At 40.0% G+C, this 19245-nt stretch overlaps 1 protein-coding gene across 1 annotated transcript; it reads right to left on the bottom strand.

Annotated features, from left to right (window-relative positions):
• chrnb3a (cholinergic receptor nicotinic beta 3 subunit a) lies at nucleotides 1–18171 on the bottom strand (the record flags this gene model as incomplete). Its single annotated transcript, XM_083909097.1, has 8 exons — nucleotides 1–132; nucleotides 385–601; nucleotides 998–1188; nucleotides 2111–2624; nucleotides 2766–2875; nucleotides 3465–3509; nucleotides 5292–5443; nucleotides 18093–18171. 8 exons carry the CDS (start codon nucleotides 18169–18171, stop codon nucleotides 1–3), a joined length of 1440 nt encoding a protein of 479 aa, XP_083765223.1.
• Between the last annotated feature and the right edge of the window lie 1074 nt (nucleotides 18172–19245).

Consider the following 19245-nt stretch of genomic DNA (forward strand, 5'->3'; position numbering starts at 1 on the left):
TTAAGGTGAGCTGAAGTACATCTGCAGAGCAGGGGTGAAGATTAGGATAGTTCCGAGTATTGACACTGTGAGGAACGCCCAGAGAAAAATCCTGTCCAACACCTGAGCCACAAACTTCCAGTCTTGTACAACCTGAGAGAGACATAGAGACACAGAGAGGAAGGGAGTCAGCAGGTGTGAATCTGTGTCAGCTCCCACCATTTCATTCACAGGGAAAACACAACACAAACACTACTCTGTGAACATACTAAACTGTTTACTGATTACTTTTATTCATTATTGTTGTTGTATACGTTATTATTAAGCCTCTGTCTTATCGTGTATATTTTCAGACGCCTGGCTTTACTAGTGCAATGTTGCTGCTGCTGTGCACATTCCTCTCACCTCCCGGATGAAGTGCTCCTTTTTGATGTGACGGCTGATGTAGCGGACTGAACTTGTGGCTTTCTCCAACATGGCCAGCCAGGCTTGGTGCTCATCCTCCTTTCCACTGAGTGGGCCTCTCTGCTGGCTGCCACTGTGGCCAGGAACACCTTTCCTCCCAGCACCTCTGCAGGGCTTCACCTCTGGGCAGTGAGTCTCCATATCCAGATAGTGGTATCTGAAAATAATGGAAACAGTACGTGTTTTAATTCGCATTTTCTTATCTTCAGGAATTACAGTCGCTGTAGGCAACTGGATTACTGGGGTTATTAACAACCCTCATTCACATCTTGACTCAGGTGAAAAGAACAACCTGAAACTGGGGCCGCCTTGTCTACACGGAAACAGAGCATTCGCTGTGTAATCTTTTTTTTCCCCTTCTTATTTTCAAGGAGTGTCTTTATATTCTTCTTTTATGAAGAAGACTTTTGGATGAGAGGTGAAAAAACTTCAAATTAACTAAAGCAAGTCCAGTTGCCTACACATAACTACTGAAGATGACTATGATGTGGATGAGTGAGAGTCTTAACAGTCATGTTTTCTCATATACACCACCAGTTACTGTCGATCTCACCTGTCTGTGTGACCGCGCATACACAACAGTCTGGGCAGTCTCTGGAGGAAGAGGCTCTTTACCCATGGAGCCATTGGGTGGTAGGTTGCAGAGGAGCGGTGGTGGACATTAATGACAAAGACAGTGACGATGATGGAGAAGGTTACAAATATCATAATAAAGAGCAGGTACTCTCCAATCAGTGGGATTACCTGGAGCAGAAAAGAGACAAAAAAAGTTCACAAAGATCACATTATGTTGATTAATATTTATGTTACTTAGTTTTGAGTTACTCAAACTATTGAGAGTGAGAAAGAGGTGTAATCTGAAACAGTAGGGTTAGGGGAGTGGAGGGCATTTAATATCATTAATTTACATCTCAAGCCTGTGATCACGCAGAGTAAATGATAGAGGATCGACACAACTATGGAGATGTTTTTTTGATTCATGTGGCAACGTGGACTTGATACAGGAATAAATATATATATATTTATTAAAAAAAAAAATATATATATATATATACGTTTTATTGTTCTTTAAATACAGTGTGAGATGCTGTTATTATGTTTATTTTATTAGCATCGTCATCTATTTTATTGCCCTTTATGGATTTGTAATGTTATTGTACAGCACTTTGACTGCACAACAGTGTTGTATTTAAAAATGATTTATAAACTTAATTGGATTGATGGCACATTGACTACATTCACTGTTATTTTGCTATTATAACTTAAAAATGCTGAATGTCTTTCCTCACTGTCGTGTCCTCTACAATAACATACACAGGACTTATAGCACATTATTTAGACAACAGACTAACTATAAAAGCATATTTACGATGTGTGCCTAATAGAGAGAAAAAAAGTGATTTTTAACACAATTATTTAAACTCAGCATTTTCACTGAGATCTCTATTTTGCTGAAGTCAACAGCCTGTTAATTGGGTTGACATTTAATGTAAGCTGCAGGTGAATGATAGGACTGCAGTTGTGATCTGTGTTAATTAGAGCACACTGCAATTAAGATTACAATTAGGATAAGTGAACATTGGGGAAAGCAGCAGATATTTAAAAAATACAGCCCAGTAGAAACTTTGGAATTAACATAACTGAGCCACTTTTTTATGCTACCCACCTTTGAGGATGAAGGAATGATTTCCTCTATGACCAAGAGGAACACAGTGAGAGACACCAGCACTGATGTGGAAAGTGACAGTTTCTCTCCTTCGTCTGATGGCAGATAAAACACCAGCACGGTCAGAAAGGACAGACCCAGGCACGGGATGATGAGGAAGAGGGTGTAGAACAAGGGCAACCTCTTGAGGATGAACGAGAATGTGATGAACGGGTACCAGTACACCCCATCCCTCCTGCTCCCTTTCACCCCCGTGGCATTGAGGATCTCCCATTCGCCGTTGTCGAAGAAATCTTTGCGGTCCACGTAGTGATCCACCAGGACCAGGTCCACCATGTTTCCGTCGTACGTCCAAGAGCCAAACTTCATGGAGCAGTTCTGTCGATCGAAAGGGAAGAAAGTCACGTCCATGGTGCAGGAGGACTTGTAGCTGGCAGGTGGAGTCCATGTTATGGTGCCATCCCAGCGCACAATGGCTTTGGTCATCAGGGAGCCCTCAAAGCGGCCGTCCGCACTGTAACAAGACGCGAAAAGGAAGGAATTGAGAAGGTGGCAAAGAAAAAGGAGAGGTAAGATGTGAAAGAACACAGAGGAGGAGAAAAACAGTTGCAGAAGCAGCAAGAACCTCAGTGTATGCAACTGATGAGTAACTCACTTTTCATACAAGACAATGTCAGGCAGCCATATTGTCTCTGAAGGCACTCTGATAGAAGTGATACCTCCATATTTATCTGGATCCCACTTCAGTTTCACATCAACCCACTCCTTAAAAAAACAACAACAACATTTTAGTACAGTCGTAAAGTAGAGCTACAAGTTCAGCACTATGGACAGCGCCGGTCTGTGAGTCAGCAGTGTTTTTCTTTGTATACTTGTTCCTGGTTTGTTTATCGTCTTTGAGTCAACACTTTATAGAGTTATATGTATATATATGTATATATATAGGAAAGAGTTAAATGAAATTGAATTGACTGATGTGATAAAAGATCACATTAATGTTCACAGATCTTTGAAAAGTTTGTTGTCTGTGTGTCTGTGTGTGCTCTTGTATTTGTTACCTCTTTAGAACATTTTCTGGCATAAACACTGGCCTTGTCAGGACTAATAGTCCTGTATGGATGCCAAAAGCTGGTCCTGACGAGGCAGAACTTAATTTCTGAGAAGCCTAAGGTAAGGTTAGAGTTAGGGATTAACTGGCTATGGTTAAGGTTAGGGTTGAGGGTCAGGAGACAGGGGATGCATTTCCTATGGCTATGGTTACCTTGCGGATATAAACAAGTGTGTGTGTGTGTGTGTGTGTGTGTGTGTGTGTGCGTGTGCGTGCGTGTGTGCGTGCGTGCGATAGTATTCATACCTGCCAAAGCCAGACATTAGTAGTCATCAGCTGGTTCTTTTCATCCTCAAGGAAGAAACATGGAAGAGAAATGTCACTGGTTAGAAATCTATGAAGCACTTTTTCCATGAATGATAAAATAAGATAATGAGGAGCAGAACAGAAGATAGAAGAAAAAAGTTGAGCATGATGAAAGAAAGCATTTAAATCTAGTTTGGAATGGATGCATTTTTTTGTAGGTTAATTGCTTCTCCTGCCTTCCACTGTGAACTCGTGAAAGTAGACTGGATAAGTTTGAGGGTTAAGTGCCTCCGGCATATATCTGAGAGAGAGAGATCCACACATTATTTCTCACTGACCATTACCACTGGCTTAATGCTGCTGCTTCGTTTTCCACTATATGTGAATATGTGTGAAGTTTTTTTTTTACATTTCAGGTACAAGTGAGAGACTATACAGGAGGAGAGTGATGGAAAAAGAAATAGAGGAGGACAAATTCAGAAATGGTGGGCTGAAAATAAAGAGAAAAACATATGGGAACGATAACGTGGAGCAGAGGTGATTGCATGTTGTGTGAAGACAAATCAATATGGTGGTTTCTTTGGGAAATATTATATATATATATAAAAACAGTAGTTTGGTTACAATACCACAAGATGGCACTGTCCTAAACCTCATTTCTACATGATGAGAGAGAATCAAATGCAAATGCACTGTGGAGTTATGATAAGCAGTCTCTCTCTCTCTCTGTGTGTGTGTGTGTGTGTGTGTGTGTGTGTGTATGCTCACATGTTCTCCTTTTTGTTACCTCTTTAGGACCTCCTCTTGTACAAACACTGTTCTTGTCAAGACCGGTAGTCCTCATGGAGACCAAAACCTGGTCCTGATGTGACAGAACCTAATTTCTAAGGAACTGGTTAAGTTTGGGGATGTACGATTTAAATTGTGCTTTGAAGTTTAAGGTTAGGTGTATTGCATTAGTGCATTAACTGGTTATGGTTTAACTTACGGATTTGCTCAGGCCGTCCAAGTGAATAAAAGTCAAAGCAAGGACTTAACAAAACCAGCTGCACCACACCTGTGATGTGTGTGTATGTGTGTGTGTGTGTGTGAGCCCTTGTGTAAATAATAAATGTGATCTGGTTCCTCTCGGCCTGATGGCCTCATTACTTCCTCTGCTTTTATGGAGGACCACTTTGGACCTCTCTTTTAACCTTTATTTTTCTCTTGTCTCTTTCCAGTCTTCCTGTCTTGGGCTCTTTAACTCCCTCATCTCCTCACTCTCCTACTCATTCATCTTCACACTCAGTCTTTAGTCTGTCCTCTGTGTTACCGTTTCTCTGCTGACCTCCACAAATAACCACCCTCTTTACCATTTATATATATATATATATATAGACAGGATGTTGATCTCAGATTGAGTTTTCCTTCCTTCCTTCGTTTCTTCTGATAATTTCAACAACTTGATTGGCTGCAGTTTCCCTTGCTTCCCTGTTATGGAGAATAAAGTGGATGATAATAATCATAATAATAAACCATTACAGAAATCTGAAGTTTGCTTAAGGGTACAAACAGTTTTAATATGAGTTGGGCTGTTTTGACTCCAGTGTGTGCACGGAGGATGTGATCATGGCAGAGACAGTTAAAATGCCCTATATAATATTAATATAATGCACAATTCATGCCAAGAACAAGAGAGGAGCTAACATTACAAATTCTTTTTAAACTTTATATTTGTTAAATTTTAGTCACCTGGGGTTAATGTTTTTGACTGATGATACATTATTATATCATTCAGGGTACTATGTCTGTTCTGCATGTTTGTGTATCTGTGTTTTGTCTTCTCACCACATCAACCAGCTGTGAGATCTTGAGTCCAAAGCGTACTGTGATGGTGTCGTTGGCGTGCAGGACAGGCCGTACCCACTTCTGATAACCTTTGAAAAGGTTCCTCAACAAGGAATCCTCCAGCTCAGCCAGCGACACAAAGTCCTCCTGAGCTGCAGGCATGAGCACACAAAAGAAGAAGTAAGATTACTAGATTAAAATTACTAGACAGTAGTGAATATTACGGTGGCCTGAAAGTGCAAACCAGTATTACATGATGTGAAACACTTACTCACAAATACTGAAGTTAACAAAAGTTAAAACACGTTTACGTTTTCCGAAACAAATTTACAAAATGTGAAACACTTTTACAAATCCTGGAACAAAAGCCACAGTTCTTATGGAAAGGGGATATCCCAAATGCTACAAGCGATCTGGAAATTATATAGTGAGTGGTCAATTCTTGACTTCTGTGTGTAGTAAGAATGGGTACTTGTGACCGAGTGAATTCTTTTTTTTTTAAAGTCTTTGACATCGACCATGTGGAGCATATGTGTCAAACTCAAGGCCCGGGGGCCAGATGTGGCCCGCCACGTCATTTTATGTGGCCCACGAGTGATTAATTGGTCTAAAATATCTGTGTTAAAATAGGTCTATGCTGCTTTAAGGCGTGCATTGACCATAAACTACATTTCCCACAATGCATGGCGAAACACCATCGCAGACCGGGTTACATCTATGATGCATAAATATTTGTAACTTGAATAAGTAATAAATACAGAAAGTTATTTAGCAATATGTTACGGAGTAGTTACCTTTAGTTTACATTATATTCGGTTACATTTATTCTGTATGACAGTTCTCTGGCCCTTTGAGGGTAACCACTATGCTGATGTGGCCCTCAGTGAAAATGAGTTTGACACCCCTGATGTGGAGGGATCAGATAAGCTGCAACATTTCATATGGCTAGTTAATCCACCTCAGCTTATCATTTCACTGTATGATAATAATAATCAAAGTTGCTGTAAACTATCTTTTTTTTTCAGATTTCAAAAATATGAGTGTTAAGATTTGTTGTGTTTTTTTTAAAGAAATAAACAAAGTGGTGTGTCTCATTAAACAAGTGTGATCCTGCAATGATTTTGAGCCAGCAGGTGAAATAACCTGGAAGCTATTGTGCTATAATGATCATATTTACTGTATTTTATGGATTTAAAAATGCATAAAAAAATTTGAAAAGCATTAAAATGTGATAAAAAGAGGTGTGTCTCATACAGCAATTTAGCTCTACTGTCCCACACTGATTTTGAACCAGAAGGTCACATGACCTGGAAGCTATCGAGCTTTAATTCTCATATTTACAGTATAAAATGGATAAAACAATTCATAAAAAAATATGAAAATGTTCAAATGTGATAAAAAGAGGTGTGTCTCATACAGGACGTGTGCCTCTACTATCCTTCACTGATTTTGACACACTAGGTCACATGACCTGGAAGCTATTGAGTTTTAATTCTCATATTTACAGTATTTTGTGTATAAAACGTTCATAACAAATAAGAGAAGTATTAAAAGTTGAAAAGAAAATGTGTGTCTCACACAGCATGTGTAGCTCCACTGTCCTACACTGATGATTTTGACCGACTAGGTCACATGACCTGGAAGCCATTGAGCTATAATTATTAAGATTAAGATTAGATTAAGATTAAGAACCCTTTAAGTCCCGCAAGGGGAAATTCAATTCTGCAGTGAGTTAGTGAACACACACAGCACACAGTGAGGTGGAGTACATGCTAACCCAGCGCAGTGAGCTGCCATGCCAGTGAGCGGCGCTCGGGGAGCAGTGAGGGGGTTAAGTGCCTTGCTCAACAGCACTTCAGCTGCGGACTGGTCTGGGATTGAACCGGCTACCTTCCGGTCTCGAGCTCGAAAAATGTGATACAAAAAGAGGTGTGTCTCACTCTACTGTGTAGCTCTACTGTCCTACACTGATTTTTAGCCAATATGAAGCTATTTAGGTCATGTTGATTTTTATAATTATCTATTTACATAACTTTGTGAAGAAATCTGTACATGTCAGGAACATTTATAACAATAATACAATAAACGAAAAAAGAGACAAATTTCAAGTCAATCCATGTGCTTTTTTTGAACGCTCTTCATATTTTTTATGCTTTTTTAATACATTTCATACAGTAAATATTATTATTACTAATAATAATGATATTAATAATAATAACGTACAAATTACCCGTTATTCATTATACACACAGTGTCACTGGTGGTGGTAAGCTACGTCTGTAGCCAAAGCTGCTCTGGGGCAGACTGACAGAAGCGTGGTTGCCAATGTGCGCTACATGGCCCCTCCGCCTCCGACCACTACCATGATCATTCATACACACAGAGACAAACAACCATTCAACCCTCACGCTCACATCTATAACCCACGCACACACGGGGAAAACGCGCAAAACTCCATGCAGAAAGGCCCTTATTCCAACCGGGGCTCGAACCCGCGGGTCTTCTTGCTGCAAAGGCGAGAACGCTAACTACACCAACCGTGGGCCCAGTATGAGCATTATAGCTCATGACCTCGTGGATCAAAATCAGTGCAGGACAGTAGAGCTACACGTGCTGTATGAGACACACCTCTTTTTTGTCACTTTTAAACGCTTTTCTTATTTTTCATTAATATTTAATACATTTCGTACAGTAAATATGAGCATTATAGCTCAATAGCTATAATGCTAGATAGCTATTTCTTTTTTTTAAATCTAATCTTTTCACACATTCAATAACCACGTTTTATTTTGAAAACCTGAAGTTTCTACACGCTGCAGTAAGATTGCCATAGTGTTGTTAGTAAGGGCACACATGAAATGTTGGAGTGGCTGGCTTGACTGGAGTAACAGCTCGTTCATACATCGATAATACGTTTGAAAATAAATGCTAATGAGCAACAAATAAATAAATAATACCTGCTTTGTCGTAATATTTTCAAATATGTAAATGAAAAACCCCACATTGCCTGAATTTATTCACATTTCTCATAAAGTTTTGATATCGTGTGGTTCCCTGACAATAGTGCCGTAACCGAGATGCCACATGACCGTGCTTTGGTGTGCTTGTACACAGCGGTGCTCTATCCAGTGTCTCACATTTTGTTAATCAATGGATGCAGCTCAAAGCAGATGGAATGTTTAACACATGAGACACTTAATTTAGATTGTTATCAGGCTATTGGTTGGTTTTTTATCATTCTGCAAAACCTGCCGCAGCTGTCGTTTTGCTGTTAATTAATGTTAAACCATAGAGTATCAAATATTATTAAGAAGTCTCTGTCTAGTAAAAAAACAAGTAAACCGATAATCAAAACAAAATGCTTGTTTCAATCGTCTGGGGCAGTGGTTCTTAAACTTTTCACAGTTCTGTACCCCTTCAGATATTTGACCTCCAGCCATGTACCCCCTACTCCTGTGCACTTGCTGTCTTTACACACAACACTCATCACATACAATATCTAAAAGTAACACTTTCTCACCTAAAAGAACTATTTAAATGTTACCAGCATATACAATGAGCCACACCATGTACACCACCATCACCATATTTCTTTTTTTTTTAAATACATCTACTGCAATGTCTGAATTAGTCCTCACGTCCCTAAGTTGTACCCTGTCGCATTTAAGTCAAAAGTGCAGTAAAATGTACTCACAAACAAATCATATTCCTGCAGGTCATATTGCACGCATATTAAACAACCGCGAGCAGTTCAGACAGCTGCGAGTGAGAAGCAACTAAGTTGCGTATCAAATATATCAAATATACAACATCAAATATAAGCTTCAATATGAGTTCACGTCTGTGTGATTGTTTAATTGGAGTCAGGGCCAATTTGAACATTGGCCTTCTTGGTTGTGCGCGTGCCGCGTCGCACACACACTGCTTAGTTGTTTCTCACTCGCAGCTGTCTGAACTGCTTGTGGTTGTTTAATCTGTGCGAGGGACCTATATTGTTGATATCTGTGAGCATGCAGTAATATATTACTTGCTTGTGAGTACGTTTTACTGCTGTCATGACTTTTGACATAAATGTGAAGCTGTAAAGTTGGCTCTTGCTCAACAAAATTGAAAGGTCGTTGAAACCTTGTGATGACAGAATCGGAGCTAAGATAAAAAAAAAAGTTACCTCGGAATTTTGCGTATTTAACCAAGAGTGGACATCCAAATATTTTTTCACAAAAATGGTTCAATATCTGATATGGTGAGACATCTGTGGAGAGCTATACAACATTACTGCAAACATCAGTTTCACATCTTCACGCACAGATGGGGAGATCATACAAACTCCATGCAGACAGGCCCATGTTCCATCCAGGGCGGGAACCCGAGTCTTCTAGCAGGAAAGGCTGTTATTCATGAATATAAATATTGGTTTTCATGATTTCTTTAAAACCTTCTTTTTATGGCACTTCCCTTGCTTCATTAATTTCAATGTGGCCTTATTGGAAAAAACATGTTGCCCACCCCTGGTTTAGGTAGATGTACACGTACATGTAATATTAATTTGCATCAATGCAGACACATATGTGCACATCAATGTTAACTTGTTCTCAGTCTTTATTTAACAACATATAGAGTCATGCCATGCATGAACAATGTGAATCACCTCTCCAGAGTCTCAAACGGAAGTGGAAGGGAGAATTAAGTCAAGGCCTAAGAGTCAAAACACACACACATATACACACACACACACACACACACACACACACACACACACACACACACACACACACACACACACACACACACACACACATACATACATATACATACACACAATCAGCCCTGGCCTGACAGCTGGTCATGGCCGAGTGACTGCTTCTAAGCTCCCAAGGCTGACAAAATGATCATGTTGACATGATCACCTCCGACAGAATGAATTTCCAGGGGAGACAAGCTGAGCTCAGAGCTCTTTGTGCAGTCAAGCACAAGACATAATAGTCCGTTAAAGAATGACGCTCACACTGAGCACGAGACAGGAACACTGTTTTCACTTCGCCAGCCACCGTTCAAGCACAGACAGCTGAGCAAAATTGGGTCTCTTAGGTAGACAATTACAGGCAACACACTGTGATGTTTTCCAGAGTTCGGTTAGCCTTCACTTCTTTGTTTTAACTACTGTGTAGCTGCATTGAGGAGGAGTGTATGTATTCAGTAAAAAGTACAGTATTCAGACTAGGGAAGACTATAACATATCTGTTTCCTTGTGTTCATGTGTATTTTTTTCTAGATCTTGTCTGATGTGTATTAAGATTAACAACAGGAGTAGGTGCACATTAACTAAAAAAGCACTGAAAAAAATAGCTACCATAGGCTGAAGACAAACAATGCATGTGGGTTTCAAGGTCTCCCTTGCATAAGTGAAAATACATTTAGTAGCCACATGGGGGCAAATCCAGAAAAAGTCATTCAAAGTCTATGATGCCACTTCTCACTAATTTATGAGGACAGTAAACACTTTACTGAGGACTTAATTGTTTTGATTAGGTCATCTTCAATGGAGCATGATGCCAGTTTTGGGAAATAATATTTCCCAAAACATATTATGTCCCGCAGCACTGCATGAATTAATGGTGGAAAATGGTATATAATACGAGTGTATAATAAGCATAAATAAAGTTTCACTAAAGTAAGACATATAATTGGCACTAGTGTGACTGACATAATAAATGGAATAACCAGACATAATAAGTCTGGTTGCAGGTTCTCTTAACTCTGAACTTCTGTTAGCCTTCACAATTGTGAAGGCTTCAAAACAGGAGTTCAGATTGTTATAGTTGATATCATAACTGAATGCCACATGCAAAGAACATGGAAACAAAACGTGACGTGAGGTGCTTTCGTCGGGCATAGAGGCACGGCTTGGGCAGAGGGCTGCATCCACTTTGTGCAAAACTGCTTTTCAAATGCATGTAACATACATTCTCGTAGAAAAACTTGTTTGGATGCCAATCACGTCAACAGGTGGACAGCAAACGTGGCACCTTTCCGTAGGTATATACTATACTATATAAGTAATAACTTTGTACCTCAGTGATATTCATGCCATCAGAGGTGATGTGTTTTTTGCAGTCTGACTCAAAAACAATTGCTGTTTTTTAAGCAACATCCTCGATGTTGAAGAAGTTGAAGAAACTGCATGCAATTTGCTCTTACACTTGTACTGATGACAGCCGGTAAGCTCACCCAGACCTATAGCCTTTATATGTCCTGTAAAAGCGCATCTCAGCAAACCCTGAACCTCCTCGTTACTCTCTGTTTGTAATTAAGATGAAGATGACAGTTTCATTCTCTGGATGCTCAGAGCATTATGTGGTATTTGTAGTTTAGTGACTCCCACAGTAAGTCAGTGTCTCTATCACCTCCCAGCTCAGGGCATTTTGTCGACATAGTAAGATGGTGATATTTGGCACTGTCGGTAGTGTTGCAACAGAGGCTGAAAGCCAGAAATAAAAACTTCCAATCACCAGCTGCACAAACAGGGGGAATGGAGCAGAAGAGTGGAGAGGGTTGATAAGAGAAGGAGTGTGGTGTACTGACCCAGAGCAATTCCCTCCAGTGTACGAGAGAGACAGAGCGAGGGGGAGGGTGGAGGTTGAAACTGTAGGAGAAGTAAACTAGGGCAAGGTGAAAAAGAAGAGACGACAAAACAGATGCCAAAACAAACATAGATGTCAACTTTTATTTTAGCTTGAGGTTTTATGTCATTTCCCTCATGTGCCACATGTGATAGGCACAACATGAACTGAGAGAGGGACTGTTTATACATTCATTTGTCCCTATCAGCATTCATCTGAGTGAATGCTGAAATAAATCACACTATTACAGTTTCCTTTTATGATTTAGGTGGGTTTGAATTCTTAATAAATATGCATGTATTCAAAGGCAATTTCAAGGTTAGGACAGTGTTTTGCAGTTGGGACTCAAATCAAGTATTTTTATGATCAACAGTCATGGAGGACATCTGTTGAAAAGTACTAAGATTTTGTACCGTGTTTTGTACCAGAGAACGGGGGTATCAATGTTTCTAGAAAAAAAGTAGACTTTCTTGGTTAGACGCTGGGTTTAAATGGATTATGTTCAGGTACATTTGTTGCTGGCTATTGACGGCTGATTTTACATCATTCTTTTCTATGTTCAAGATAAGAATGACTGAATCAGTGGTTCTCTTTTTGCCAACAAATACAATGAAAACACCAAAAATGAACAATATATTTGACCATGCACTTCCTACAAGGTCAACTTTCTTTCTAACTAGTCATAAAATAGGTTCATATTTTTTTTTTTTAACAGCTTCGTTATATTAAAAAAAATCCTGCACAATGTTTTTAATGTCATTCAAAGAGTTATAAAGAGTTATATGTCTATTATTAACAGCATTCTTAAAAACTCTGTTTGTGATGTTGGGCTATATTAACAAAACAATAAATAATCTGTATTTATATAGAGCTTTTTGTAGTCTTCTATCATTCATCTTTCATACCCATTCACACACTGCCAGCACAGCCGTCAGGAGCAATTATGTTTCCTAATGACACATCGGGATGTAGACGATGGGAGCCTGGAATCGTTGCCCCGTAAATGTGACTTGACTTGACCTCAGTTACATTAGAATAGCCAGTTGATTTATGTACGTCTCTCACTGTGGCCAAGACAGTCAAACTAAATTTGGCAACACTTTTAATCCAGTGCAGCTACTGATCCTCTTCTTGTGACTAGTTTATTTCTGAGTGATCTGAACACAACCACAGGAACCTGATTGTATAGCCTGCTACTGTAGCTTGATAAAACTCACTGGTCAATGCAAATGGATTTGCAGTCATTACTGAAATGAACAGATGGTCAAATCTTGACTGTAAGTCACCTGGTGGGTTTACTGCAGCACTCTATGCACCAGAGTCTTAGATCTGATTCCTACAAGCATACTGTCTGACAGATTTGTGTTGGATGTCCTTTGTCCATCAAGGCAAGACAGAGGAGCCTGGCTGAAGAACATCAGGGGCATCGGTGAAGTGGGTAACCAGGCAGAAGTGGAATACTGCGTGTATGAAATGTGCTTTGCCTGGGCAGCAGCTGCAAAAAAATAAACTAATGAAGCTGCTTTTTCAGCTCTACAGCTCCAGGTGGTGGATGTCATCCATTAACTGTGAGTAAGTATGATTATAGAGCACACAATGCCATAATCAAATCTGAAATACTGGTGGATTGGCTCGAAAATAGACTGACATTAGATACTGAGTAGAAGTGTAACAGGTTTTGGGGAGAACAGTCTAGGTGGATCTATTTGTATGATGAATACGTAGGTAACACTGAATTTATGTTAAAATTGTTGTTGATGGCAAATGGAATTAGGTGATAATGAATGAATATAATTGGTATAACATCCTTACGAGGACTGAATATTCACCTGTGTGTGTCTGTTTCGGGCATTTGGCCACAAATTAGGATCAGAACTTAAAAGTTAAAGCCTTGTTAAGACTCAGACAGATTACTTTCCATTGCATCAGGACCCAGTGTGCAGCGCTCACTTTGGAAGAGCCTGAAAGTGAGCATCAGCTACATTTTATCTACCATCTCGACAGGAAGCAGCTCAGGCTCAAGATTCTCATCTATAAAAACAAAGGAGCCAAACTAGTCAAACACGACGGGGATGGATTATTCATACTGCAAGTTACTTCAGATACAGGCTGATTTCAGTGTGTGTGTGTTTTTCCTCATTGGGCCCTTTTCTGGTATAAAAATTAACCTTATCAGGACCAGTAGCCCTCATGAAGACCAAAACCTGGTCCTGGACAGAATCTCATTTCAGAGGAGCTGTTCAGGGCTAAGGTTTGTTTAAGGTTAGGTTTAGGCAACTGGATATGGTTAAAGTTAGGGATAACACTCTGGTTTGGCTGTCCAAATGAATGGAAGTCAACGCAGTGACCTAAGACAAATGGCTACACAAACCCCTGTGTGTGTGTGTGTGGTTGATGAGCAGAGGTGAAGGATATATTGATTTAAATGGCTGGGGGATGGGGCTGGTTTCCTATGAGGACAACATGGGTCTGCAGGACAAAGAAAATACAGGTTGCTGATGAGTGATAGAGACACCACATAACACAACACACCCTACCTTCTCCTCATTGGAAACACCCCATGGGTGACACAGTGGTATGATCACTTTAGACACTTCCACCATCTGTTTACTGCAGAAGCACAGTGGGACGTACCACTGAGAGGGGTGAGGGCATGTGAGGGAAAAAACCAAGAGGTGAACTTTACTCTCTAATAGGAATATATTAAATTCATCTTTTGGTTCTTTTCTCTCTCAGCTATCTGTATAAAGCAAGTTGTGTCTGTGAGGGGCATATCTCGCTGACCGTTAGTCAGATCGACTGGGATTGATTGGGTTGAGCATGTCCCGGTGGTGTGAATCCTTGAATTTTCACGTTTTTGGAGTCATTTAATTTAATTTTAAAGGCAGGGGGGGCTGTCAGGATTGTCTTTCATAGTAAGCACTAAAAGGCTACTTTTAAAACAATTTTTTTTAAAACAAACATTTTATTGTGACAGTTTTTCCGTGAGTGAGTGTTTGAAAAATGCATGGATGTGGCCACAATGGATGCAGTTCTACACGTTGCGAATAGCCTTCTGCTCTCTTCATACTAATTACTGCATCTTCTCAATGCACACATGATTTTCTTTTTCTTAAAATAACTATTTCCGTGTCTCTTTATATCTCCATGTAAATTCATGTTATACCCAATATACCAAGGCTATTCAACTTAAGGTCCGGGGGCCAGATCAGGCCCTTCAAGCAATTTGGACTGGCCCACGGCCCATTAACCCATAAATAATGAATGTATTATTAAAAAGCCAATAAAAATGTAGCTTCGCCTATTTCTGGCACTTTGCGACACTTTGTTATACTTTGTGTCCCTTTTTGGCAAATACTAGTACAGCTGTAATTGTAGGCAGTCTATGTATGTACCAGAATATTTTGCACTATGAGCCAACAGTAGCGGTACCTGTGTTTTGTTGGTACTGTAACTTTTAGTTTTTTCACTAAGCTCCAACTGTAGCAGTTGTATCTGAATATAATTGGTACTGTTACTTATATTTCTGCAAAAATAGCCTTTTGTGGCCATCGCACCTTAATGTTGTTAATATTGTTACCTATTGTTATTTTGTAAGAGCCAATTGTGACTGTTATACCAAAATCTTGGTTGTACTGTAACTGTTACCTTTTTGCACTATACGCAAATTGTATTGTACCTGAATGTTGGTGGTTTTGTTACTCACCTTTTTAGCACAAAACTAGCAGCCATTTCAATAAATTGTGTAAATAAAATTAAGTGCAAAATAATTTATAACATTTTGTATCTATTTGTATCCGTTTACTGTACATGCAACACAAAATAGTAGTACAGGGGTTGACCGGCCCACTGGCTGGACAGCCTGCCATAAAGCTGGCCCTCCAGAAATTTTAGTTGAATAGCAGCTCACACACTCCATATTATGGAGAGGAGGAGAAGCTTTGCAGGTGGAATGGAAAATAGGTAAAATATCAAAGTGCGAACATACTGCAACTGCAATTTGATTAGCCATGTATATTTTAAGTTATACTTATTTGCAGTGTTGCTGCTCCTAATTCTAGGAAGGTTTCTTCTAGAGGAAGGGTTAAAGCTCTCATAGAGTGGTCCTTTTGCACATATATGTTAGTTATGGAGGTCTACTTACATACATTAACTTGTTTTTTATGGTCAAAAACCTCCTAGTTGCTGAAAACGAGCCGATAGAAACCCTCTTTTCTGACGCTGTTCTAAGCCGCGATATTTCAGACATAAATCTCACACCCAGAAGACAGAGTGTGTTGTGATTGGCCAGCCAGCGTAGAGCCTTCCCAACTGTCTTGTGATTGGCCAATACCCGAAAGTGACATAGTCAGCACACCCGCTCTCAGAAGCGCAGCTCTCCCCTCTGGAACGGTGGATGCACTGCTACTCATTATCAAAACATTGTTTTAACAGTGTTTAAAAATAGCTTCTTCACGACTCCCCGCCCCAGTCCCTTTTATGACTTTGACCCGGAGTCAGACCCAGAGTCAGAATTCACTGTCGCTCGTGAAACACCTCCACAACGGACATTATTCTTCTTCTGCGGTTCAATGTACGCAACCGGATGTACCCGGACTAGTGCCCGGAGCAGGAGGATCTGCTGTTCAGGAGAACTGCTGTTTACGTAACCGGACCGGGTTTTTTCAGAGATCTCGCTGAGCCTGAGATTACACTAAAACACAGCGTTCTCAGCAATGGCTGAACTGTTTGTTTTGAAACTTCAGGGCTTCATAAACAAGGTAATGACGCAGATACACACAGCATTAATTGGAACTTCCGGTCTAGGTCCGCTTTAAATGCAGAGAAGGAATTTCCCCTGCTACGGCACTAATAAAGGACTAATTTATAAGTTTAAAATTAGAAGGAGTATTACCACTTTACACAATCAAGTGCAAAAAGGTGGGGTACACCAACCTGGACAGGATGTCAGTCCATCACAGGGCCACACTTATAGACAAACAACCATCCACTCTCACTCACACTCACACTTATGGTCAATTTAGTGTTCAATTTTCCTAATCCCCAAATCTGCATGTTTTTGGAATGTGGGTGAAAACTGGATAACTCTGAGAAAGCCCACACACACAACCGTGTGGCCCCAAAGTACCATCAAAAAGAAGAATTCAACTGTAGCCTTTATGAATTCGACAGTCATTAATTGTGCAGCTCTACTTTACAGTCGTATCTGTTGATTTTGCTCCCGTTTACCATGCAACAGGAGAGGTGCCTCTTGAGGAGAACGGACTGCACGTTGGACAGAATCAATATATCTAAACAAATCACAGGAAAAACATTGGAGAAAAATACAAATGAAGACAAGAATGATCAATAACAAACACATTTGAAATATTGGTATCATCACAGCAAAACAAAACAGATCCAAACTAAACTGAAGCAGAAAAAATAACAATTATTTATATCATCTCATCCCGAGGTGTGTCGTGAATCAAAACAACCTTGGCAGGAATTTGAATTTAAGTGCACTGACGGACACTGTGGGACACTCACTGAAGGTGGATTTATCATGTTCGTCAACTTGTCATCTCTCCAGAGCTTCCCTCTTTCTCTTTTCTCTGTCTCTCTCTCTCCCACCATCTTTCTCACAGGCAGAGGAGGGTTTTCTTTACAGCATGTGCTGCCAAGAGCCACTCCAACTCCAGATTAGAGTGGTGTGAAATGCTTTGCAGTATAAGCTGCTATCAACATATAGTGTACTGAGGGGAGAGAGAGAGAGAGGGCAGTTGGCCCACAGTAACAGAATTATTTAATTTTTCATTTACCACCATAACAAGACAAGCCTGGGTCACTGCTATACTGTGTGAGGGAATTCTTTGCCCTTTGATTTTCCTTTTTTTTTTTTTTTAATTAAATAAATGCTATATTGTTATATTTCCAGACCTCTTTCATAAATCATCACTGTCCTCCTATCTCTCTCTCTCTCTCACGCACGCACGCACGCACACACACACACACACACACACACACACACACACAACTGACCCCCATCACTGTCCTGCCGCCTCACACACGGTTAAAAGTGCAATAAAAGAATGAAAAGCACCGCACGTCTGCTTCATTAAACTCTCCCCGTCTGTGTGCGTAAAGGAGCGCGGTGCAGGATGTTGCTCCAGCATGGACAGCGAGAAATGGCTCTTCCTACCTTGCGTAGTCGCTCTCCCGGGGAAAGCCAGGGCGAACCACAGCACCGCAACCGCAAACTTCATTCTCTTCCCTCTCATCGTCAGCAGAAAGCGAATGGATGGATGTGAATCCACGGCGGAGATCGAACCATATTACTACAAAAACAACAACAACGACCCTCCTCCTGCTGGAGGCTTCTCCTCGTCGGCACCAGAGTGGGACCTCCGGAGAATCATGTCCAGGTTCAATAATAAAGGGACGGTTGTTGGTGGCTTTGTTTAACAAACACAGTGTGGTTCAGCTGCAGCTCGATGTCCCACCAACCCCCCATCTCTCTCTCTCCCTCTCTCCCTCTCTCACGGTGGTGCGTTGATGAGTTGATGGATGCTGCCGCACGCAGTGGGGGCGGAACGAAGGAGGGCTGGCCCATCACAGGATGAGACGGATCTGGACTCTGGTCTCCATCCAGTGGTGAATAAATATTACATTACATATTTCAGGATGAAAGAAAACATACAGGTCATCCAATTTATATGTATTTTAACTCGAATGCAATGTATTAATATGTATATATATATATATATATATACATATAAATATATGTATATGTATATATATATTGATGGATATATTATATATATTATATATTTTCCCGCACATCGTCAATGTTTCAATTTTGTACATGGTATCATATTAATCCATGTAGTGCTACAACTAATACTAATAGTACTACTATTACTGTTACTGCTACTGCTACGACTACTACTACTGCAACTACTACTACCAACAATAATAATAACAAGTGATGTGTCTTATGTGTGGAAACACCACTAAGTTATCATCAAACACATTAAATAAGACGTCTCCAAACCCACTCACTGTTTCACACAGTCCTACTAAACAAACATATTAAGTTAAAATGGAAATTTAGTGGAATCAAACAATCTTTTTTCATCTGTTTATTGTATTGTGGAAAATGTAATGCAATTTAATCTGCTCTCTCAAAAACAGGGCTAAAAGAGAGCATTTCCTTACCAGTATACATTTGGAGAAAGTTCCCTATAGTGAAATATTTTGTTAAGGGTGTATATACTATTATACTACTATATATATGTACATATTCATTTTAAAGTGTTAATAAAAGGAAGATCTTCATGCAACTTGATTAACAT

Source organism: Microchirus variegatus, assembly GCF_963457635.1.
Source record: "Microchirus variegatus genome assembly, chromosome: 23".
Lineage (NCBI taxonomy): Eukaryota > Metazoa > Chordata > Actinopteri > Pleuronectiformes > Soleidae > Microchirus > Microchirus variegatus.